Below are 25,398 nucleotides of genomic sequence, written 5' to 3' on the forward strand. Positions count from 1 at the left end.
TCTTGTATTCTGCTCGATTCGTGCACAGGACAGAAGTACTATTGAACACATGTTCCAGAGAAGCATCTTCCTGAATGGGAGATCCAAACTTTGCCTTACAAATGCAGAGCCAGCTCAGGAATCACCCTCTGGTGTGCCAATACTCCTCCCAGTGCACTGACCACAAGGTTTTCTTTCTTCCCTGACTTTCTTTCTCACGTTGGCACCATGTATTTCCCATCACATCCCCATGTTCTTTTTTTATTTGAAGGTCTGGAAATTTCTGTTGTTCTCTGATGGTCCTGTGTCTCACTGAACACTTGGTACAACCCAGCCTACTCCTTGTGTGAGCCATGCAGTGTTGTGAGGATGTGCTGTAGAGCTCCACAGAAGTTCCTCCTCTCCTTCCAGCTGCACCCCTTGGTGCTATTCTGGAGTTTTTATTCTCTCTCCTCCAGGAAAATTCTGGTTTCACTTCCATTTTGCTGTCTTCATTTTTATTCCTAGTCACAGTCAGTCTCTGTCTCTTCTTTTGTCCTCTGCTTCCATCCTCATGTTATAGAAGAGCTGTTCCATCCTCAGCCCACCTGTGTTCAACATTCCCCCTGGCCAGGGAAGGTTACAGGAAGAGGAAAAGGGACAGTAAATCCCAAATGAGCCCAGGTCAGTGGCCAGCAGCCTCTCAGGGGGGTGTAGCACACTTGCCCCCATGCACCAGAGGAATTAACAGGAGGCAACCCACAGACAGCTTGGAACAAATATCTGCTGAGACTGTCAGGCAGGAGAAGCAGCTTCTACAGACATTGTTACTCTACAGACATTGGCCAGGCAGCTGGAGAGATGGTAAAGACACCACTGTCCTGATGTTCTGATCCAACAACTCTTCTTGCATTATTTTTAATCTAGAGTAACTCTTCTAATTTCCAGATAAGGTTTACACTGATATGAAAGGATGTGGTCTGCATCTTTACACCACAAATATTTCCTCTGTTTCTCACCAGATAATACAGGTGCATTATGAGGATAGGTGAGGAATTAGGGCAGAAGGAAGAGTAAAAACAATTTCTGGTCTTCTTCCGTCCACTTGAAACAAATGGATATTTTTCATGTTGATTTCTGTGAAAGCAGAATTGGACCCATACTCTTTTTCTATTTTTCTGATAAATATGCTAATAAGGGGGAAAGAATAAGTTTTAGATCTTGACCCATTGGATATGACAAGCTGGTGACACCAATTACCCTAGGGACTTCAGAGCTGTCTAAATGATGGGATCACATTTCTGTGTGGCGCCTGTACACCCAGAGCGTGTTCAGATGCTGTCTCTCAATCAGCCTCCCTATCTACTCCATCTCACAGTCGCACATAAAAGGGAAGGAAGGGAGCGTCAAGGCTCTGTGACGTTCCCTCGGTCCCGATTAATCCACCTCGGACTGCTAGCTCTCAGATATCAGGGTGATTGGCACCTCACAAATGCCAGCAGGAGATGGAGGAATCGATAGGGGAGAGGGAAAGGGAGACAGCAGTTTTATTCAGCCTGAAGTCGAAGAGCTAAGGCAAGTCAAGAGGAGGGAAGGTGAAATATCAGGGGCAAGACTGTCATGATGGGTGATGCCACTGCCACCAGCAACTCTTGTGACATTGGTTGAATTGTTTGACCCCCTGATCTTGTTTCCCCATGGACAAATAAACCTGATGATCAGATTTATTTATTTATTTTCTCTTCTCCCTCAGGGACACAGCTCTGTCTTGTACTGTCTCTCCATGAGCTTTCTCAGAGTGGTATGGCAGTAACATAAGTGTAAGAACTGCCTCAGTGCTTAATAGTAATAGCACAACCATGAGACATCAGGCTCTCTGATTCGTACTTGTAGCCTGTCCTCCCAGCTATCCCCCAGCAGTCCAAACCTGACTGATGTCTCTGTGTAAGAATTCCCAAGCAATCCCATGATAGCAGTTTTTCAATAGTCTCTAATGGTCTGTCCCCATGGGGGAGGTTGCTCAACACCCTGTCGCTGCAGTTTCTTGCTGAATTTCCCCCAGAGAAGTATCTTGCACATCACTGTGGCTGGATTAGCTCCCAAAAATGTCTCAATGTACCAAGGTGGCCAGTGCAGCAGAAATCTCCAGTGTGGCTGTTTGATAGAGTGGTGGCCAGCCATGGATTTGCCAACCCAGCAAAACCACTGAGGAGAGGAGGCAAGTCCATAGAAACTTGACAGATAAGCTTTAGTGTTGCCATCAGGACAGATCTGGGCCCCAGCTCCTCTCCAAATTACCTCCCTTACAGCTCAGCAAATGGCCATGCCACAGCTCTCCCTGCTGCTGCACATTGCCACCCCCCTCAGCCTCAACTTAAACAACTTCAACCTTGATAGCAGCGATGGTTTCATATCAGCCAAGCAACCAGTCCTGGGGTTCAGCAGCCATCTGGCCTCAGACACAGAGGTAAAAAAATGAGGAAGCAAAGGGAGCTCTCCACTGTGTGTGGTTTTCTACCCCCTCCTCAAGTGCCACATTCAAGCAGACCAGACAAAGCTTGGCACCAACTCTGTGTGCTGTTTCAGTGACACAGAAAGTCACATCAGACCTACCTCACCTCTTTTGTATGCAGCTCAAGGCAAGTCAGATTTCATGGTTTCCTAAAGCTCCCAGAGCCCCTACTCTAATTTGCTTCAGGGTGGGTTTTTGATTGTTTTGGTTTTTTCTCTGCAGCAATATCTTCCCATAATCATTTAACTTCCCCTTTTATGGAGCAATTATTTATTTTGTTTCACACACGTACAGGGCACCAGCCCTTTTTGTTGTCAGGTTACTGTGGATCTACATCAGCTGGGTACTGACAGCTGTTTCTGCAGTCTGAGGCCAGGTTGAGGTATAGATCCGGACTCAGCCTGGAGAGAAGGAGAGTGATGTTACCTGGCACCACCTTTGATTTGCTGCCAGTCTAGGAAGAACCTGCAGGCACACTCTCCTCCTCAGAGCAGCACAGCACACATTCTTAGGGTGGCCAAGCCCAAAATCACAAGCAGTCTGTGAATGGTGGTAGTTTAGTCCTGGCACAAATAAGTTACAGTTCCTGCTGGTCTTCTTTCTGAGAAGAAAGGGGCAAGGAGTGTTTAGTGCCTGTCTCATGTCAGCCATGCCTCACCATGCAGAAAGGAAATGTACGCAGATCAAAAAAGGGGTAGAGAGATGGGAAAATGCAGAAGAGCAAAGCAAGAACAAAGGAAGGAGCCTTGGAAAGTGACAGATACAGTATAAATTATTTAATTTTTAAATTATTTAAGATAAGATCAAAGTCATAAATCAAGTTTGCATAAAAAATGGGGTGGGAATGTTAGCCACAGTCTTCTGGCCAAACTCCAGCCATGGGACTGATTGCATCCTGCAGCAGGGGATAGGCATAGAGTGGGTGTGTAAAAACAGACAGGCTGGGACAGAGACAACACAGGCAATGCTAACATTTGTTCTCTGGCCTGGAACAAGTCCTTTCTCAGTAAATCCCAGCTCTCCTCACTCTGAAAAAGTACAAATGGCTACTGCTCCTGAACTGCAGACAATAACTGCAACAAATCTGGGAATGTCCAGCACAGCAGAGCTCTCAGACATCATCTTAAGTGGTCTCCTTGGGAAGTTAGGGCAGCAGTGACTACCATGCTGACCACAAACCCCTGGGTACCCCCTTCTGCCTCCCTGTCCAGGTCCAGTGGAGATGAAAGGATATTTCTGCTAAAACATCTGAGGTAATGCTGACAGGAAGAATCACTTTTTCCAATATTTCTTCAATTTGTACTGTGAAATTATTTTGGAGAGATACTTTAAAAAAAAAAATCAGCTAGCCCTATCAAATCAGGAAAAAATTACTGACTATAGGCTACCTTCCAGATATAATAGTTACTACATTTAAATTACCAAAATGGGAGAGTATATTTGGTAAATACTGCCTGTTATGCAAATTATTTGTGCTGATCTGTTCCAGAAGAGGAAGCTATTTTGAGGCCATAATACTTTGTAACATGGCTAATACCTTATTTCTGACCACCAGCTCCCTGGTAATTCAGAAATAATGAACACTCAGATTTGGGCTCTACATAAAAAAAATTTTAGGTCTTTTGGGGGGGATTTTCACAGTTCTCAGAAGTTAGGAGCCCAAGCTATTCTGTGTCAGACTTTGGAAAGGCACTAAGACACATTAATCCAGTTATTGCATATTTGTTTAGGTTTTTTTAAAATTAAATTATATTTCAATTTTATTTTCAAAGCAGAAATGTCTATTTCCAAGAAAACATAAGAAGTATGAAGGACAATTCTGATCTACCAATTATCTTCTGTTTGTTTCAAGTCTTGGAAAGTATTTTTAGTTTTAAATCCCAATGGCCAGTTAGGGACAGCAGACATGAATTTGTCAATTGCATCATTTTACCAAATATGAGTCCTATTACTGCTTGATTGATTACTTTACTTACCTCTTTCTATCACAGGGATACCATGAGGATTCATTAGCTAAGTCTTTGTATAGATCATTAGGGGTGGGAAGTGTGGAATGCTGTTATTACTTATTATTATTATTATTATTATTATTATTATTATTATTATTATTACTGAAAGACAAATATGAAAAGTCAAACAAAACATTCATTGTGTGCTTCAGAGACAAAGATAGAACATAACACTGGAAAAAAAGGAGAAGGTCATCACATCATTCAGAGTAAGGCTGAAGGGCAATGATCATGCTATTTCAGAAAGAGCTCATCAGAAATAATCCCCCTTTCTCCTCTTCCCCTTCTTCAGTTTCACACACATTTCTTTTGGGGAGTGGGGAAGGCAGACTGTGCATGCTTGTCCTATTTCTAGCAGGATTTTTTTTGCTCTGAGAAAGTTCCTTCATCTCTCCATACAATTGTTCCTCCTGTAAGAAAAGGACAGTATTTCCTGCCCTTGAGTACCATTGCAACTTGAAGTGGGAAAAAGATGTGTGAGAAAAATCCTTACATGTGTCTCTATCGATCAGCCAACACTGCCACCCCTTCCCATGCTTTGGATGGCTTTTCCAGTGCCTCTCCACCTGTTTCAAGCATCAGGATGGTGACTGCAGGCTCTTATCTCTTGGGGTGCTGTCCAAGGGCAGGAACCAGTCTGGTAGCATCTCCTGGTCTCCTCAGAAGATAAATATTTGAGCAACAGAAAAGATAGCAGGAAAGAAGGAATGAATCTTTAAAATGGATGGGAAAAAGCTCTAAATACTGAGGCAAAGGTCATGCCAAGGAAGTAAGAGAAGCAAAAGGAAGTACGTCCTTTCAGCTAAGGGAGGGAAAAGCTCCTCTCCGTCCCCTTGGATCAGTCTGAGATAATAAGGCTGCTGCCTTCCTGATTAGTGCTCTGTAGCCCCAGCCCAGGCAGGGAAAATCTGCATTTCAAATGGCATATTTTAAAGTACACAATACCCAGGGGCCCTGCTGCTATTGATTTGCCTCTGGTGGGGTCACTGCCTCACTTTCTACAGCTTTATTAACTGGGACCATACACTGGGTCTCTTTCAAAGTGAAAGGAGAGTGGATGGGACATTTGTCTTCAGGAGGAGCTGGGGAAGGAGTGGGGTGACTTTCATTGGGAATGCCTTGGAGGTTTTAGAAGGAAGACTGGTGACCCTTACAGGACTTGTTCTGTAAATTTCCCTAGAGCTGCCCTGCGGCGAAGGAGGTAGGTCTGATGCTGTCAGCTTCTTTCAAGGTGATTGAGATCCCGTCCTTTCACCCTCGTGGTGCTGTTGCACTCAGTCAAGCTCTGACCATCAGCCACTGGGCTGGGTATGAGCCCCCTCTTCCTCCCCCTTAAACTTTGCCCCTGAGCGACTTCAACCAGAGTGGGAAGGGCATGAATGGGATCTGTGACCTCAGAACTGTGGCAGGAGGGTTGTCAAGGGTTGAAATTTCCAGACATTACTGGGACATGGTTGAGGTCACCTCTCCAGCCAAGGAAGCAAAGCCATTAGTTAGGGTTCAGGTGTGGAATGCTCTACTCCTTCCAGCTCCAGGCAATCCCACTTTTACCCTATGGACTAGCTCTGAAGGCTGCAGAGAGGTCTGTGTCCTCTGGGTGATGGTGTGATGGGCTCATTTCAACATGCCAGAGGGGTTCCCAAGGTCTCTAGGACATCTTGGACAGTACATCCACAGAGCACTGAGATAAAAGAAATTGGATGACTGTTCTCTGCCTGTTGTAGCAGAAGCACCTGATCTAGTTTCCCAAATCACAGGTTAGGACCTTATTTTTACTGCATTGACTTTTTAACCTCTTTGCTCCTCAAGGTCCTAATTCAGTCTCTATGGGAGTATGGCCAGTTTTAAATGACTGTTCCACTGAAATATGCAGACTCTGCACCTTCAGCACAGATCAGTAGACCAGGATAATCTAGTTCTTCTCACAAGGAGACAGAAAACACCTTCTTCTTTCTGAAGACCTGTAATGGAAGGGCATGAATGACATTACTCTGCAAAAAGGAACATGCATGTAGCTAAGGCATATTCTGCAGTCATGCACCTTCCAGTGCAAATTTATAATCCTTCCAAAGGCACAGGAAGTGACACACTGAGGTTGCCTGATTTCCAAACCAGGAGGAACACCTGCCACTGCTAACTCTGAACAGCTCAGAGATATCCATAAACAGGAGAAGTTGCATAAGCTATAATTAATGTCACAACTGACTGTCCAGCTCTGCTGAGTGCAAAGTGAAGGTTGTCTTTGGAGCAGTACAATCATTTGCACTACCATTGACAATGCAGCAACTTTTTGGATAGAGCCCTGTTTCTGAGAAGCAGAAACACAGGAGTAACACAAAAAATAAGACAAACACCTCTCTTTTAAATGGATGTGAACTAAGATCCAAAAATATCTCCTGAGGGCCAGGTAAGCAGTGGGAAATACTTCCTCTGACTATTGGTAGGTGCAGCTGAACCAATCACCTGAGACTCCACATAGAGACAATAAGGAGAAACAAAGCTGCAATTTGTCTGCCCAGAAGCATTTGGGTACAGAAAGATGAATCTTGACCTAGATTTCTCTGCCTGTTATCACATCAGCCATAATAAGTGACCAGCTCTTATGAAATTCCATCTGTATTTATTTCACTGAACCTGACAATGGGAAATGCCAAAAATATAGTTCCCAGCCTGCCCTGGAACGTGTCTGTCTCCAGTACCAGGTTGACATCTGCCAGCAGGACTGTTCATGGTGCCCACATGAACAGCCATACATCACTCTCTGTTTTGAGGTGGGTTTATGCAAGCAGGTCTGGTCATCTTTGGAGAAGCACTGGGAAAAGTCATCAAGGACCAGACTGGAACTGTCCCCAGCCCTTGAAACTCCATCAAACATCTCAGAGAGGTGTTTCTTTGGTCTCCAGAAATTCTGTAGTCACATATCTTGGCCGTCATTTCTGCAACAAGCCAGTTACATCCTCACCTGTCCCTATGTTGCCTAGAATCAAAAGAAAAAATCTTTTCCAAACAACGTTAAAGTGGCAAGACAAAAAGCAATTCTTAAGTGAGAGCTTTCAGGTGCACAAATATGGCTGTGCACATATGTGATACAGGATTTCTACAATTTTTATAAGGTTAATTAATTAGTGTATCTAGCAGGTACATCCAATAAGAGGCCAGTTGCCCCAGCTACCCACCCTTGGGTAAGCTCCTTGGGGTTGCTCCAGGGGCTTCTTTGCCCTGTGTCTTGTTATGTCTCTTAAGTTCTCATGCAAAACAGTGTCCTTGTTAGAAATTATTTTCTTGAAAGTAAGACTAAAAAGGATTTCAAGAATGTGACATAGCTACTGTTCAAAAGTGTGAGAAAGGGTAAGAAGGTGCTAGAGACTATAAAACTATGTATTAAAAATCTACAAAGCTACAAATATATGAAAAATCTATTATAAAAAAAAATTCTTTAGGCATCATCCAGGTAAAAACACTCAGAACAGAAAATGAAATGTGAGTCAGCACACCTAGTGTTGGAGTCAATACAGTGTTAAAGATGGATGGATTCCCCTTCCTCCTTCACTTCCTTGGCATACTTCCTAATATCGCCTGCTCAGTACCTCCTCTGGAGAATAAACTTAAATGATGCCTAGGTTCAAATATACTCCTTAAAGGAGAATCAACATAGTGTATAATAGAAAAGATTGTCTAATCACTCCATCAGTAATTGCAAAGAGAAAAATATCACTAATTAAAATGTAAAAGTACCTTATGCATGGTATAATAAAAAAAGGGTAATTAACAATCAAAGGGAAAGCCACCATTTTGCGACCAATCTGCATTAGGTTTCAAAAACCAATAACACTCAAATCCAGTACAGCACATTTCACCTGTAGATCTGATGATGTGTGGAGTCAGGTATCCTGTTTTACATTTTATAGCTGGAGAAATCAAGGCAAGTTTACATAACTTGTGCATGGTTATTCAGCAAGTCATTGTCAGAGCACCCTTTACTTTGGACTGTTTATGGATGGTGACAGGGAAAGTTTCAGCATTTGAATGGGTACAGTGATTTCAAGGGTTTGTTTCATTGTGTATGTGTATGAACAGCTAATTTAGCTGATATTTCAATATTAAAGCGAACAGAAGGGAACAGTCTGTTCCTTGCCATGACTTCTGAGGTCTGTTTAATTCTGAGAAGCATGTGCTTAAAGAACAGCATCAGAGGGTGATTTCCTGGTGGGAGAGAGAGTGAAATCACAGAGAGAAGCAAAACAGAGTTACTCCAATACTGGAGACAGCACAGACATGACTCACTTCAAAAATCACCACAGAAAACATTTCTCTTCTCCACTATTATCATCAAGTCACAGCTTACCAGAGGCTGGGGAATGTACAGAGTGAGGTTTCACTTTCTGCACATCTTCTTTCCCCCACACTTTCTCTAAGCATCCATCACTGGTCACTGATGAGTGGCAAACATACCCACCCTGTCTGGCTCTTTGTACAGCTCCAGGGAAGGAGACAAGAGGCAGCTTCAACCAAACTGTCTTATCCTTCACACCAGGACCATTTTAAAATCTCTCTGCAGCCATACTGTACATTAACTGCACCTGCTGTGTGCTGGGTTCTGAGTGTAACATAATGATAACAAAGTCTGGGTTTAATGAAAGAAGCATTTCCAGGATTCGTAACCATTTACCAGCCTTCTGCTCCAAAATTTTTTTAGCCCCAAATGCCTGAAAATGTAGCCTAGGTTCCTTATTTCTGACTTTTGTAGGTACCGTGAAAGAAGCAGCATTTTGACCACTTTCTAGAAAAAAATTGAGAAAGTCAACTCAGATCAATACTACAGGGAAGGGGTTTTCCCATTAGATGATATTAATCTTACTAAAGCAGGGGAGCTCCCTTCTCTTGTACAGCACTTACAGGGGTCTCTGCTTGGCAGTGTTGGAAATAGGTGGTATCATCTGGTTAGAAGTTTTGGTCATGGTTTTGCTCAGTACCCTGCAGAAGCCCCCTAGCAGCACAAGAAAAAGTAATTTTTATCACTGACAGATGGAAAAAAAATCAGGCTATCCCTAGAGAACTAGTCAAACTTCCTGCTCTGGAGAAGGATTCCCCTTTTCTTACACATGCTGGTCTCTCACCAGTAACCCCCAGGCTTTTCCAGAATTTTGATACAAGCAGTGTAAGCCACGAAACCACTCTGCTCAGGTATATAGTGTTTTGTCTGTGTAAAAGCCTTTTCTCTGCCTTTCTGACCAGAGAAGTACCAAGGAGCTGGTGGGCTGAGTCCAGGCCACAGGAAAACTCCACACTAGAGAACACATGGTGGGGTGGAGACCGTAAACACCCCAAGTTGCAAAGATGCCCTTTGCCTCCAGCGCCTGTAGTGAGAAGAATGGCCAAGCCTGGGGGGTACCGCAGGCGTGGTGTGCTGACACCCCAAAACATTGGGATGCATCCCACCATCACCGGGTGCCCTCCTGGTGCCGCTGCCACAGGCTGCCCTGCCAGTGACCGCGTGATATTTTTTCCCTGCTCTCTTTGTTCCAGCTGATGCAGCAGCAAGCGGCGATCATGGCCTCGGTGGCGCAGGGCGGATACCTGAACCCCATGGCAGCCTTTGCCGCGGCCCAGATGCAGCAGATGGCGGCTCTGAACATGAACGGCCTGGCAGCCGCCCCCATGACACCAACCTCAGGTAAGGGGACAGCGGGCTGGAGAGGGCAAAGGGCAGGGAAATCTGGCCACATCCCACAGGACGCCTGGCAGGACTAGTTAGCTCTCCGTAGCCAGGTGAGGATCAGTCTCCCCTCCCAGATGGCATCAGGGGAGGTTTGGATTGGATATTAGAAAAAGTTTCTTTCCTGAAAGGGGTGTAATATTGTAACAGAGTGCCCAGGGCAGTGAATGAGTGTCCATCCCTGGAATTATTTAAAAGGCATGTAGATGTGGGACTTAGGAACATGGCTTAGTGGTGGACTCGGCAGCGGTGGGTTAATGCTTGGACTCGATGATTTTAGAGGTCTTTTAGACCCTTAACTATACTGTGATTCTGTGACACTTCCTTCTCCATCTAATCCCATACACAACTTCTCTTTAGCTCTGAGAACCCTCCAAACGTCACAGAACATCCCACAGTGAGCTACACTGGTTTATTGGTGCATATATGTGTCCAAGGCATCAGTGCTGGTGCTGTCACAACCAGGCTGGCCCAAAGATAAACAAAACATGGTTTCTGGTGAGATGCAATATCATTAACAAGAAAAATTTTGCCTTTGGGACACATAAGCCTTTCCCCCTCTTGTGAAATAGGACAGAAGGTACTCAAGGAAGACATCTGGTGCTACCTGGGATGAGGCTGGTTGGTGAGGGGGTTCCTGGCTGCTGGAACAGAGACAGATAACTAGTGAAGGGCTGTCAGGATCTGGTTAGGCTGTAAGAAGCCCATTCTAGGAGCTGCAGTGTATGGTTCAGCAGGCAGAGAAATAAGCTGAGACAGAAACAGGACTGTCTTTCTTGGGGCTTGAAGCACAAGATTACCATTTGGTCAGGAACAAGTCAAGGAATCACCATCTCTGGTAGTCCTGGACTGACATATGGCCTAACAGCAGGGAAGTAGGGAAGCAGGAAAACTGGAGCCAAACCTTTAAAGAAGTGAGGATTTGGAAAGCTTTGCAATATACTAGAGTCTGGTAGGGATGAAGAGGACTCAAAGGTACATTCTTGAAAGGACCATTTGTAATAGAATATCACGAGGGACTGGGGGGAGAAGGGAGAGTAAGAAAGTCAGATCTCATTCCACAAGACTTTATGGAGACCCAAGGAAAAGCACTTGACTCAAAAATCTTATACTGCACATTTCAAAATATATGTTTACACAATGATAAATGTATAAACAAAAAGTCGATGGAGCTACTGCAAACCCAAATAAAAAAGTGGCTTAATTATATGTGCACCCTTTAAACCCGCTGCTGGCAAGATTATCATATTTGCATTAGCTAGATTTGTTTTGTGTTGGTGGGAGCAGAGAGAACATCAAACAAAGACTGCCTGGAATTCAAATATTGTCAGGGCCTGGAAAGCTGAATCCAGGCAGTGGTTTGCCATGGACCCACCACAAAAGAGCACAAGCTCTTACACATAAGTATATTCTTGAAAATGGTAGGTTCTGTGTCATGGGTGTGAAAACACCTGTACAACAGCCAGATTCTGTGCCTACCATGATATCCAACCATGAAAAGTATCCCAGCTCTTTTTTGGTGTAAACTTTTCCTCTTTCAGAGTCATAAAATCATTAAATAATTTAGGTTGTAAAAGACCTTTAAGTTCATCAAGCCTGACCATTAACAGCACTACCAAGACCACCACTAAACCATATCCTTCAACACCACGTCCGTGTGCCTTTAAAATACCTTCAGGGATGACAACTGCACCACTTCCCTGGGCAGCCTATTCCAGTGTTTGATAGGATGAGGGGACTATTAAACTCTCACTGTCAGAATACAGGAGAGGAAACTCATGTTTTTTACACTCTTTCCGAATCACCCATGACTGGTCATTATTGAAAATAAGATGCTGGTTTAGATGATCCCTTGATGTCTTTCATGGCAGCCAATTTTGCACTCTCCTAATGACATATTTTCAATCACAGAGCCTATTCACTTTGGTGTTATTGCAGATTTACCTTGAATGAGTAGCTTCCTTCATGAAAAATCTCTGTGGTGGGTTGTGGAAATGTCCATTGACAATTATTCCTAAGGAGAAATGTTTAGACTTTGAAATTACTCCTTGTATTACTACAACACTCACAAAGCATGTGATAAGATGCACAGAAAATGTTTCACATAATGTCTGAGCAAGCAAGCCTACAACACTAGCAGCGATTTCTGAGTAGCCAGGAGATATCTGAAGCCTAACATTAATTCTCCTGCTGGCTTTTGTTAGCATTCAGAAAGCCAAATGGAAAATGATCATTCTGCTTCATAGCAGGATTTCTAGTCATTGAAGTATATCTTTGTTCTGCCTTGGAAGGAAAATGAAATATTTCAAAGTTCTCAGGAAAAAAAAAAAAAATAGGCACTAGAAAAAGTGTTTGGAACATGGAAAGAAAAAAAAAAAAAAAAAAAAAAAAAAAAAAAAAAAAGAAGCATTTTGATCTTTCCGAAGCAAAAGAAAAATTGTGCTAGAAAAAAAGATTCTGGTAACCCAGAAGTCCTAGAGGCTTTGGAGCTATTGGCTCAGCACAGTGCCTCCATACTTCAGGTATCTTCAGCCCCCCTAATCCAGCTGGTTTCCTGTGCATCTCACCTCTAAGAGAGTGGATTCCTGGAAATATGACCATAAGTTCATTCATTCCCCATGGGAACTAGGAGCTCAGAGTTTTGGATCCAGGCAAATCTAACAGATGAGAGAGAGTATCCATCTCACCTGGCTTTAACCATACAAAACTTAGACATCTAATTTGAAATGCAGTCAATGGAGTGCAATAAGCACTCCTTGTGGGTAATTCAGACCAAGAAAACTTTAATGCTGTTTGCTGTCATTTTAACAGTCTTCCATCAAGAGTCAGGTTTATCTCACACAACAGTCCGTAACTGTGAGGCAATTAATTTGACATTTCTGAGAGCTTGGTTCAGGTTTTACATTCCTCCTTTCTTCTTTTACATTTATTGCTACAATCTGGGTGAAAAGTGGGTCTGGCAGTGGGTCTGCTATCCTGTTACCTGCAGAGAGCGGCTGGAAATGAAATTTTATTTAGGCTTCCTTCCTCCTTCATCCTCTCCCCCCCTCCCTCCCTCCTTCTCTCTCCATGTTGTAAATCTGCACCTGGTGTAGCTACAGCAAGAGATCTCAAACAAGGGATGAAATCCACAACTGGCATGCACCACCACCATTTGTTTTCCACAGTGGCATTATGCCAGTTTTACTCCAGCTACAGATCTGACCTCTCCAGGGGGGTTCTTTATAAGAAGAAAATTAAAGAATTCCAATAAATATGCCTAAACTTCCTTAGACATGCACAAAATAGCAAGCACAAATCCCTTGCTGTAATTTTAGAAAAAAAAAATATTTACATTTTCTATGCAAATAAAGGAGAGATCCAGAAAAGCAACTGAAATTTTAAGTAGCCTTTGTGATTTGCAAGCTGATGGCATATGCTAAGAGCATTGCCTTTGGACTTCAGTTGCCACTGCTGGCTCCCTGTACCTCCACAGAGGACATTTTTAAAGGCCAACACCATTTAAATAAGAAAAGGGGAAGCAGCAGCTTGTCTGCTCAGGGTATAAGAAATGAGCTGAAACACTGCCTTTTTTTTTGGGCTACTCAAATCTGAACATATTAAAACATCTCATGTATCCATAGTGGCTTTCTTAAAGCACCAACACAGATTTAAGCAGTTGTTAAAAATGTTACTGGACTAACCCATCATGGAATGCTGCTGTGGTGAAGAAAGTATCTTCAATTGGTTTAAAAGAGAGGTTACTGCAAAAATGGTGCTTTCAATCAGTAGTGTACCCTGACACAGAAAGATAATGTTGAAGATAAGACAGTTTAACTTCCCACACACACCTAGCAAGAGAAAAATATAATTTCAGGCTCATTGAAAACTCATTTTTAGTTCCTGAAATCATCCTGAACATGTTGCAAGAAGAACAGACAGTCCAGTCATTTTACACGTACATAGGAGGAGACAGTGAGGTAGCAGAGGGATTTAATTCTCTCCCCAGAAATTTAAGAATTCTCTGCCAATGGGTGACAAGATCCCACTCAGAACATAAAGACTAATTTGTTCTTCTGAACTAGCAGCATTACAGTCCCCCATAGGATGCATCTGGGAAGAAGGAAAGAAGTATGATGCCATGAAAGTAACAAATCTAGTCCAAATTTTGCCCCCATTCATTGGGAGATATCTGTTAAAACTGTATGAAGTTTGGGCCAAACAGTGACATTAAAAAAATGTATCACTGGCTACCTTTAGGCTACAAATAAACTTCACAAGTCTTTTAAGGATCCCTAGTGCGAAAGTTCAGAATGAGTTTGCACATGAAAGGTGTCTTCATGAGAGAGTGCAGACAGAGCAGTCCTGGAAATCAGTATACCCACAGAGATCCAAAGGGAATCTTGTAGGAACTGCTGTAGAAAGCTGGGGCTGACAGTTTTTGGAGGTTTTTCAAGCTTTTCTTGAGTGCTTTCTGACTACAGGAGCAGTGGCAAGCAGTCCCTTTATTTGCTTAACAGCTTGGGAGTTTTCTCATGTCTTGTTTTTTTTTGAGGGTGGTGGTCACAGCTGTTGTGTTGGCAGTTTTCTCCATGAAGTTGTTGTTTGCAGTACTCACCAGCTCTGCCCTTGTGTCCTCCCCATTTGCAGGTGGAAGCACGCCTCCTGGCATAACTGCACCAGCTGTGCCTAGCATCCCATCTCCAATTGGGGTGAATGGTTTCACTGGCCTCCCGCCGCAGGCTAATGGGCAGCCAGCTGCTGAAGCCGTCTTTGCTAATGGCATTCACCCTTATCCAGGTAAGCCAGACCAATCCTGTGCCCACAGCCTGCTCCCTCAGTCCTAGGGATACTGTCCACACCCACAGGCTTTGCCCAACAGGAGCCTGTGGCATAGGTTCAGCAGGATTATACCCCACACCACCAGGGCTCATTATAGCATTGGTGTATTGTGTCTTATGCAGCTACAGTGTTAAACGGTTCAATCTGGATGATAAACATCAAGGGCATGTTGGAGGTGGAAAAACTGTGTACTGAATATTTGAGTGCTCATCTGCTGGATAGCATGTCTGGTGAATACAGTCAGGACAACCAGCATGTTTTGCTTCAGCTGAAAATGGACATGACTTCTGAGCAGTTCATGCTGGCAGCTCCCCTCACAGTACTCCCAAGGGTCTTGCTTCTGGTTAGCCTTGAAGGAGCTGTGCTAAGCCTGTTTGCACCCAGCATTGGTATCTCCTGCTGGAATTCCCCTGCAGCCAGGTGGCTCTGGGAGGATGATCCAAAGGGTCTACATGTCTGCTGACCCAAACGGCTTCCTGTGTGCAGGGAGCAGGTGTTGATCTCCAAAATGCTCACTGCACACAAATCCTGCTGCCTTACCAGGCCTGGAGAGTGAAGCTGCATCAATACAGCCTCTGAATGGGCTCAGGGTCACCCTTTGGTGGGACACTGCAGGAGAACTGCTGCTGGGATTCACACTGTGCCCAGCTTGAAGATGCCAGCACTAAAAAAAGTGATTTTGCAAGCTCTGGCAGTCAGAGGTGAATGAGGAAGATTCAAGGATACATACCTGCCCCTGTACCTGTATTTACAAATATACATACAGTCTAAAGTTGTAATTACCAAGAACTCAGGAGTTTACCATTCCTTAATGTGTGCCTACATTTTTTCAGTGTCCTTGAGATTTGAGATAGCTCTCTCCTCCAATACACTTCCTCTAGAAAGACATTTTTTACCATTGTTGTATACATACTAATGGTAACAATCATAGCAACAAAAATTTAAGTAAATGTTACTAATTGATCCTAATCACCAGCTGGCAAAGGAGTATTATACCCTGGGGAATTGATAGATTGATCTAGTCTGTTAGGAAATCAAATACTGAGTTAGATGCTCCAGCCAAAAAGCCCAAAAAAACTCTGAGAAAAAATAATTCTTTCAATCTTAGCCAGTCCTGTAAACTCAGAAGATTCATCACCACAGGGGACTTTCTGAGCTACATAGAAAAATATCACACAACATAGAAATACCAGAATCTTTCCTAGGTATTGACAAATAATTATCCTCCTCCCAACAAACACTTTGCAAACATGTCGTTTGAGTTCAGCTCTAAGCAGAATTAAAATCAAGTGACTTACTGTACTCAAACTTAGGTATGTGTATAAGTGTTTTAGCATCTGAAGGGCTGGGGAGCTTTTGGAGTCTTATGAAAGCATCAGAAGATTGCAGGGAGCCCTTAGTATGCTCAGTGAGCTCAACCACAGCACTGAGAAAGCATTCTGTCTTTAAGGTTACATAAACATGGCCATCTGTTCTTCTGTCCATTTATTTCAGTATCTACCTGTTTGCCAGTCAATCATCTCTCTGCTTATTCATCCATTTCTATGCATGTCTGTTCCTCTTTTCCGGTTTATTTAGCTAATTTTGATGATCCATTACTGTGGGTATCACAGAAAAGATGTTCTTTCTAGGTGAATCTTAATGGCTTGAGCTTTTGTTACTATCCCCAACTATCCCCATAATCAAAGAAGCCTTTCAGTTAGGTATTTCATCCATGGTTTTGTAAAAGTCAGTGGCCTTAATCTGATTCCCTCTGAGTTTCGGAGAGACTTGCTCAGGCAGCAATTCACAGTAAGTCCCTGCACAAACACCAACAGGCTGACACACTGAAAGCTGACAGTCATCCTTGCCCCTCTTCGCTGTGGTCAGAGAGACTCCCTTCTGCCAGTAAAGCTGACATCCAAACAGCCTGAGCTGTGTAAAGTTTGGCTTTATCTCGGGGTAACTTCAGCAGTATATTTGTCTTTCTCATTGCTCAGCTTCCCCATAATGTAGTGACACCTTAAGTTATGGCAGAGGTGTAAAGGGAGCAGTGGCAGGTCAAACACTCACCTCTCATTATGCTTTTATCTGCCCCTTAAACGCTGAAAGCAAGTCCACGTAGCTTACATCATGCATTTGCTCCATGTAATCATGTTCCTTCTCATGAGCATTTATGCACTCTCCAAACCACTCCTGCTTGCCACAGGCTTTACTCAGTCCTGGAGCTTAGCAGCATAAAAAATAAAAGGATTAGACATTTATATGGGTAATGAGAACATCCACAGCCATATTAGACGGGATAAAAATGTAGATAGGACACAAAACTTCATGCTTTATGATATAAGCCAGCCACTAATTGCTTGGGGTTAGAAAGAAATTTTCATCACTGGGCAGCTTGTTCCATCATTATGGGATTTTTCTCACTCTCCTCTATTGCATCTCTTACTGCCCTGTGGTTCTGCATGGCTCTGTCTCTAAATGCAAGGGTAGAAATAAAATATTACAGCTGAGCAGGCAATTGCACTAACACTATAGAGAAGGGAAGATCATGACAGTCCCCATCCAAAGGCAGCATCTTCCAAACAACTTTCTTTTATGGCGTATCTCTCATTCTGAAAGTGGCTAAGACTGCTGCAGTATTATGTACATAATCATAGTCTTGCTATGATTATGACTCGCCACATATTGTTTAAATCCTGAATATTGCTCTCAGATACTCTTTCATACTCCACAAAAAATCCTCAAATGTGGGTTCACACCATTACGGCCTGTAGCAGAATGTTCTTTGTTGCCTGAAAACAGCAAAACAGGACAATGAACATCTCTAGAGGCATGGCATCCATATCACTCAGACCCTAATAAATTCCATTAATTGTGCAGTTTGTCTACATGTTCACTCTTCTGACCAGCCATATTATTTTTGATGCTGCATCCAAAGGACTCCAGAATACCACAGTCTTTATAAAAACAGGTCCATATTGAATAATTATATTTAGTCGGTAATTTCACTCTTTTTTCCTTCTGTCTTCCCCTGTGCTCTTTTTTTAAGATTCCCTTAGACTGGTAAAGGGATGTACATGGTATCATTTCAGTCCGACTACCAAACTATCCATGGATTTGTGGCAAAGGCCAGAGTACTTTGAACATCCCTACTCACCAGGGCTTTGATCACAGCCCCTGTCCCTGCAGGAATTAGCTTTCTCTGTTAATCTGGTCAGGCTATGGATCCATGCAGTGGCACTAGAAAACCATTCCTTGCAGGCATAACCTTTGCAAGCCAGGGTCTCACCTTCTCCAAGATCAGACAGTACATAATGCCTCAGTGCACTTTTTGCCACAGAGTGAATAACAAGGCAATAAGTATTTCCCCTTCCACTAGTCTAAGCCCCTTTGGAGATTTGACCTTTTTGTGTATTAATTCCTGCCCTTTAATCTTTCAGTTTGCAGAGCTATTGAACGTGGCAAAGTGTCACAATATATAGTGGGGACAAAGAGCTGTTGTGCCATGATCTTGTGAGTCACTTTGCTGCAGCACAAGAGCGTTTGCCATTTCCACATTAGTCATAGTAGCAGGGATTACACTCTTCTGCCAAAGATTCTTAGCCACCCAGAGCCCAGAGCCTCTCTTGTAACCCTGTGTGATGTACAGTAACAGTAGAGACCATCTGCACTGGCTTCTGCTGTGTCTCACATCATCAGAATTCTGCTCTCTGGTAACAGGTCCTGCCCTGCTGAATTGCATTGTGAGGGACTAGACAAAATTCTCACTCCAAAGATAAAGCCTCTTTGGTAAGAGAAGGGGAGGGAGACATGAGAAAATCATGAGACCAAAGGGCAGCAAACAAGAGAGAGAAGGGCTTGCCTGTCAGCCTATCAGTGAAATGAGAGAACTGGAAGAAGGAACAAAGCAGAGTTCCCGAAAAGTGAGGACTGCTCCATAATCTTCCATCCACAGATGTGCCCAGAAAGAAGTGGAAATACACCACATAGCATCTTACATCCCCCCTTATTCCTCCTGGGCCAAAGGATGTCCAGAGCCAGGGATGGGCCAGTAGTATGGCAGCTTTGTGGAGCCTTAGATGGGGAATGCTTTCACAGGTGCCGAGTTCTTCAGCTTCCTGACAGGGGGAAGCAGAGGGTCAGGCACTGATCTCTCCTCTGGTGACCAGTAACAGGGCCTGATGGAAAGGCCAGAAGTTTTGTTAGGGTAGGGTTAGGTTGAATATCAGGAAAAAGTTTTTCACCCAGAGGGTGGTTGGGCAGTGGAACAGGCTCCCTAGGAAAATGCACCAAGCCTGACAGGTTCAAGAAGCATTTGGAAAATGCTCTCAGGCACATGGTGTGACTCTTGGGGTTCCCCTGTGCAGGATTTTGATGATCCTTATGGATCCCTTCCTACTCGGGATATTCTGGGATTCCAATTCAGTGTGTTTGGTCTGGATTTAGGTTGCTGAGGAAACAAAAGCTAAGTCCCCTCAGTTCCTTGTAATCCATTAAAAGTGTGTCACCTCATTTACTATTTTCAGGCACACAGTGCTTCTGACTGCTCACCCCTTCCAGGACTGGCTCTATCTCTCCACTCTGCAGACCCAGCACAAGTTTCTCCACCACCACTCCCTTTAGCACACAGTGGGTACATCTGGGCTTGCAAGACAGCAACCTCCATATCCTCTTCAGGGTCCAGCCCTGGTGAGTCCTCTGGTGAGGACTAGCTGTCAGTACAAATGGGCAGCCAAGCCTTTATGCCCACATTTTTCCAAGTCACCACTGAGACAGGCAGTAAAGGTGTACTTCACAGGGGAATTCCTGTTTTGTAGCAACTCATGTCTTTGTAACTGAACTATGACCATCAATTCATTTTCCTTGGCTCAACAAAGAGGTACCAATTTCACCCACTGCCAGCAGAGACAGCATTCAGACTCCATCTGTAATTATTATCATTACCCAAGTTAATTTTGCAGTGGAGGAGTTGCTAGCATGCAGTCATGACAGCCTTGTCCATCAGTTTGTCAATTAAGAGCACTGCTGATGGACAGGCTGCTGCTCCAGACCAGTGAGTCCAGTGTCAGTCCTGATCATGGCATGCACCATCCAGTGGCACTGGGCAGGAGCAGGGGTTCTTCACTAGTGCAGGGAGTGGAAGAGTCTGGCTTCCCCCACCCCAGTGTCTACCCTGACATTTCAGGCCTGAAAGGTGTCAGACAAGAAGAATTTAGAGAGAAGGTAAACCAGGGAACAGAAAAATAGTGACTTGCCTGCACATGTAGAAGGTCCAGGATGAAAACCAAACTCCACAGCATTTGGTCCAGACATACACTATAGCCTAGAAATGTGCCTGGCTCAGCTGCCCTGAGGCTAAGTTCCTCACTGCAGGAAATCTCTGACTCTGTACTGTTTGTCCACCCTAAATCTCCAGGTGAGAGCTTTCCTGTTCATATTTTGTGTCAACAGTCCCAAAAATGCAACAGTGAGCACCTGAGACACATCATTATGACTCGGAAGCATTCATTTGACCCATTTGTAACCATCTGACATGTGCCATAAACTATGCTTTACTGGTAAAATAAACAAGTGGAGGAATGAACTCATTAAAAACTTGATAACAAGTTGCCATCTTCAGTTGCAGTCTAAGCCACTTTAATGATGCCATGTACTTCCAGAGACCATGCTGCAGCTGTAATGAATGAGGTTGTTTAAGACAATTGCGTGAGACTTTCCAGAGCAAAAGGGTTTTCTCCTCTGATCTGGAGGAAGGTGTAAACACAAATCAGGCTCTGTGCTGATGTTTTCAGTAGCATCCATGTGAGTTAAGACTTTGAGCTTTATTTTTAAAGATGACTTAAACTAAGCTCCCCCAAAATATGGATTTAGAGTGCCTTAAAAACTTGCAAAACCTGACCCTGACTTATGTGATTATGGCCTGCAACAAAGAGAGGGAAGTCTGGTCCTGACTTTGCTGTTGAATGGTTGTCACCTTGACTAGCCATGTCCACCTGTCTGCATTTCTGAGTTGTCTGTGTCTTTCTTGCTGTGTTACCTGGAAGCTCTTCATTGCCAGACATGTCTCCTATCATGTTTTTGCTCAGCATCCATCTCAGAAGGAACCTGATTAGGCATGGGGCTTGGAGGTGGAACTTTTAAGAAAATAATAAAGATAATCCTGGTTTCCATGATTGAACTAGATGAATGTTATAGTAGGTCCATATGCTGTCCCAAACAAACACCTACAGTAGCTGGGGATGCTACCAAGAGGGCTTTTTCCTACTAACAGGATGAAGCAGAGGACACAAAAGCCCTGGATTTCCTTGTTCTTTTGATGTGTAGGGGAAGAGACAGAAGGACAGCATGTCTTTAACTGAGTGGTGTCCACCCCTAAATGGCAAAACGAGACTATAAAACACAGGATCAGCCTCTGTTTTCTGCCAGATCAGCACATTCTTTCTGTTATTGCAGTTATTGTTGTGTCTGAATACCTAATTAATTACAACAGTAAGCGCTGGCTTCTTTAATCACAGCATCAGCTGTCCTAATCAATCTTAATAATATGGAATCTGTACTATGGCACCCATGAATTTTAATCTACATAAATTTCTTAAGACCTCTCGCAAGCTTGTTGTACGAAATGATATAATTATGGATATAGATTAGGGCTGTAGAGAGTGATTTAAATTGGATTTAAGGAGAAGGTGAATAGAGCCCTCCCACTCAGTTATTTATTTATTTTAATCCTGGCCTTCACATAGATTTTTTTTTTTTCCTATCATTATGTTATTACCCCCCCCCACTGACTGAACGGCACTGCCTCTCTTTGATTGCCCTCCTCCCTCACCCACCTTCCCAAGGGTGATAGTGGCCAAGCTGCAGCTCCTGGGAGAGGTGTGGAATACCTCCAGGACAGTGAGAGGAATGGATAGATGGGGCAGAGCTCATAATATGCTGTTTCAAACCTATACAGGAAGCATCTCTGCAAAATAGAGTGAAACAGATGGAATTGAGCATGTTAGTCACAAAATGCACAGATAATCAGAAAGTGGATTTTTTTCTCCTCTGATCTGGAGGAAGGAGTGGAGAGAATATCACATGGGAGTAAGATTACTCCTTCCACCAAAGTGAAATCACAAGGCACCTTAGGGGCTGAAAAATGTGCTAGGCTCTGCTTTTGTCTTTCAGGAGCACTGGTCTCCTCTGGTTTCAGAGAGCAGACCACTTTGGCTTTCTCCTACCTGAGCTGGGACAGGGAGGCTGTCCCATAGTCCACTGAGAACATTGGAAGGCCCCTTTTGATGGCTCAGGCAGTAACTATCATCCTTTTTCCTCACCAGCCCACTCACTTCAGTGCAGATCCTCCTGATTTACACCCCTGAATACCACAGCAGACTCCAGCCCTCTGTCCCCTACAACCATTTTCACTTGGGACACCCATATAACTGCTTGTCTTGGACAGACACTGGAGCCGGGCTACTGACACCTCAGGAAGGATTCTTTATAGAATATCACTTAAACCAATTTTATTTATTTTTAACAACAGGCTTCATTCTGCCACCTCCATCCATTCTTTCTCTGACAGAAGCTAAATGTCAGGCCCAACACTAACTGAAAGCCCCTTTAAAAAGTTGGATTTCAATCTAGAGATATATCAGGAGTAAGAAAGTTTCCTGGTGTTAATTTTAAAGCACTGGTATTTCATGCTGACTTGGGAAATCATCCTCGCTTTTTGGCATCAGGCAGAGGATTTGGAAAGTGACATTAACGGATCTACTTTCTTTGAAGGACTTGGGAGTCATTTCTTGACTTCTGCCTAATGAATAAGTGCTGCCTTCGTTAAATTTATATTTATGGCCATATAGTAGGTCATTGGCTTGTTTTATGTCTCCAGGTTTATGGAAGGTTATCTGCCATGGTCACCTTGTGGCATCTTGGCCAGGATTGTCTTGCAAAGAGACAATTGTATTTGAGCAAGATTTTTCCCGTGGAGATATGGAAATGATCAAATTAATATAGAGGAGATGTCTGGGGATAAGGCTCTTGCCCTGAGCTGCCAAATGAAGTTACTATTAGCATCTGTTTTCACAGTACACCTTTAGTTTGCCCTGGCCAGGCCAGATCCTCAGCTCCTGGAAAGCAGCAAGGCCACAGGGACTTCAGTGGGGCTGACATGATTGATGGTTGTCCTCTGGCCTCTCAGGACCCTCTCTGTTTTTTTTTTTTTTTTCCTTCCCCAGATGATCCTCAGCATTTACATTACACCACCTTTAATCTCAGAAACGTCTGTATGTTGGACATGACACCTCCATGGGTCTGGTCACAACGAAAGCTGTTTCAGATGTTCTCCCTAGGCACAATTGTACAGAGTCAGCACATCCAAGGTCTTTGGATGATGTTACAACTTAGACACCTGCTGATTCTGGTCCAAAAGCTGCTTTAAGGTGCTCTGTGATATCCACATCTCTCATCAATAGTGCTTACCAGCCCTTATACACCTATTTACCTTGTGTGCCACTGTGGGCTTGCACCCTGGCACAGACAGCACATAGAGGAGCTGAGGTGTTTTCCCAGCCCTGAATGTTTGTGTTCAACTAATATTTTCAGTTTCAAAGAAGACTGGCAAGCTGGATGGGGAAAAAGGGTGACTGAGGCAGGGTAACTCTCGCATTAATGATCTATGTGAAGGCCACCCTGTGAAGTTATGTGTATCTTATGGAGGAATAAAGCAACCTTACCTGGTGTTCTCCTGGTGCTGAGACAGAGAAATTACTCCTATCTCCCAATCACTTTGAATTTGAGCACATGGTGGGCTACAGCCAAACCTAACCCCTGTGGTAGGTTGACTCTGAATTGTGAGCTCCTTGTGTATCTGAGCCCGTAACAAATTCCTCATAGGTCATTAACATGTAAGAGGACTGTCACTTTACAGAACACAGCATGGCCACAACTTCCTCAAATGTCTAATCTGTGTCTTGAGATTTCTGGATCAATACCAGCTGTTGGTTTCATCCATGTTACATCTGGGAGCACAGGCAGTTATGCTCTTCACTAGGTCTGATTCATTTACAGGGTGAGCAGCAGCATGAAGATGTGCTCATGACTGCCCAAGATGCCTTGGCTTCCTGCCAGGGTGTCCAGCCAGCCCTGGAGTCTGTGTCCCTGCATCTTCATAGGCCGTGTTGGCCAGCATGGACACCTCCACTGTGCTGAAGTCACATCTTCATTTGCTGAGTAAACACAGTCTTCAAGCTAAGGAAGGCGAGTTCTTCAGTGAGCAGAGGTCATCACTTTTAAGAGGTGCCAAGTTAAATTCCTGCTGCTGGTGACTCACCACAACTTTTGCTTTTCCCAAATGGCCAAGGCAGGGTGTGAGACTACAAGTAAAACAGAGCCCCAAGCCAGGAGTTGCTGCCTCCCCAGAGGTGCTTTGAACTCTGCTTTTCAAGAGCATCCAGGGACAGTTGGGTCAATGTTAGGGCCCTGTGTGTTAGAACAGCTACTTTGTGTATTCTTTTCTCATGAGGAAGTGATTTCCAGATTGGAGCAAAGCTGACTGAAACCAGGGCAGAGCCTTCCCACTGGCTTGCATGTGCTATGAGCCAAGAGGAAACCCCATGCATGACCTGGGTCACAAGGCAGCCTCATGAGAAATACTCAGTTAGATATTACCCTTGGTAGAAAGTCATTAATAGTTGGGAAAATAATGAACTCTGAAAGTTTTAGTGTGGAAGGCAGAAAGGCTGCATTTCACAGCCTGTTATCCCAAACACTTTAAATAAAGTATTTGCCCAGTTCTAATATTTAAAGGTGGGCCATGATTCTCAGCATAATTTTCTTAAGCAGAATGTTTTAGTTCTGATGGTCAAAATATGGTTCCAAAGGCAGGTGAGATATCCACAGGTGGGATAAGCAGAGCAGCTCTGCAGTGAGACAGGTGGTCATATCCAGGAGCTAGACTCAGCTGTAGCTGGGAGGTTGGGCAGTTCCCACATGTGCCCAGATAAGGCAAGGAATAAAGGAAAGGACCACAGTCAGACAGGTCCTGCCTAGTGACTCCTCCTGTATCAGTGAAGTGTCAGCCACTGCTAGTTAGCAGCAGGTCAAGGGGAGAACAAGCATGCCCGAATCAGCTTCATCTGGGGAGGAATGAAATACTGTAACTGCATTTCCTGAGCAGCAGACAACTGCTTCCACTATGCAATGAAGGAAGGACAACTGCCTTTGGGTCAGAGACGGCAGATCCTCTGCTTCACTGCAGTCTGCAAAACCATAGTTACAAAGATTTGCTTCACTCACCACAGGTTCCCTCACCTTTCTCAGGAGATATCTTCTACCTGACAGGGATTGAAGGGTCTAAGTTATTATGATCCATTCTCCTAAAGGGGTGAGGGAACTGATGTATTACTCAACTTTTC

The 25,398-nt window shown here is 43.8% G+C and overlaps 1 protein-coding gene across 30 annotated transcripts in view; it reads left to right on the forward strand.

The window, feature by feature from the left end:
- CELF4 (CUGBP Elav-like family member 4) overlaps window positions 1-25,398 on the forward strand; it is a 678,618-nt gene that overhangs the window by 621,823 nt on the left and 31,397 nt on the right. For all 30 annotated transcript variants that reach the window (XM_069001341.1, XM_069001348.1, XM_069001361.1 and 27 more), the window contains 2 exons: window positions 10,006-10,153; window positions 14,825-14,974. In XM_069001341.1, the coding sequence (XP_068857442.1) occupies window positions 10,006-10,153; window positions 14,825-14,974 (298 nt within the window). The remainder of the gene's footprint in view (window positions 1-10,005; window positions 10,154-14,824; window positions 14,975-25,398) is intronic.

The sequence above is a fragment of the Aphelocoma coerulescens genome (assembly GCF_041296385.1).
Source record: "Aphelocoma coerulescens isolate FSJ_1873_10779 chromosome Z unlocalized genomic scaffold, UR_Acoe_1.0 ChrZ, whole genome shotgun sequence".
NCBI lineage: Eukaryota > Metazoa > Chordata > Aves > Passeriformes > Corvidae > Aphelocoma > Aphelocoma coerulescens.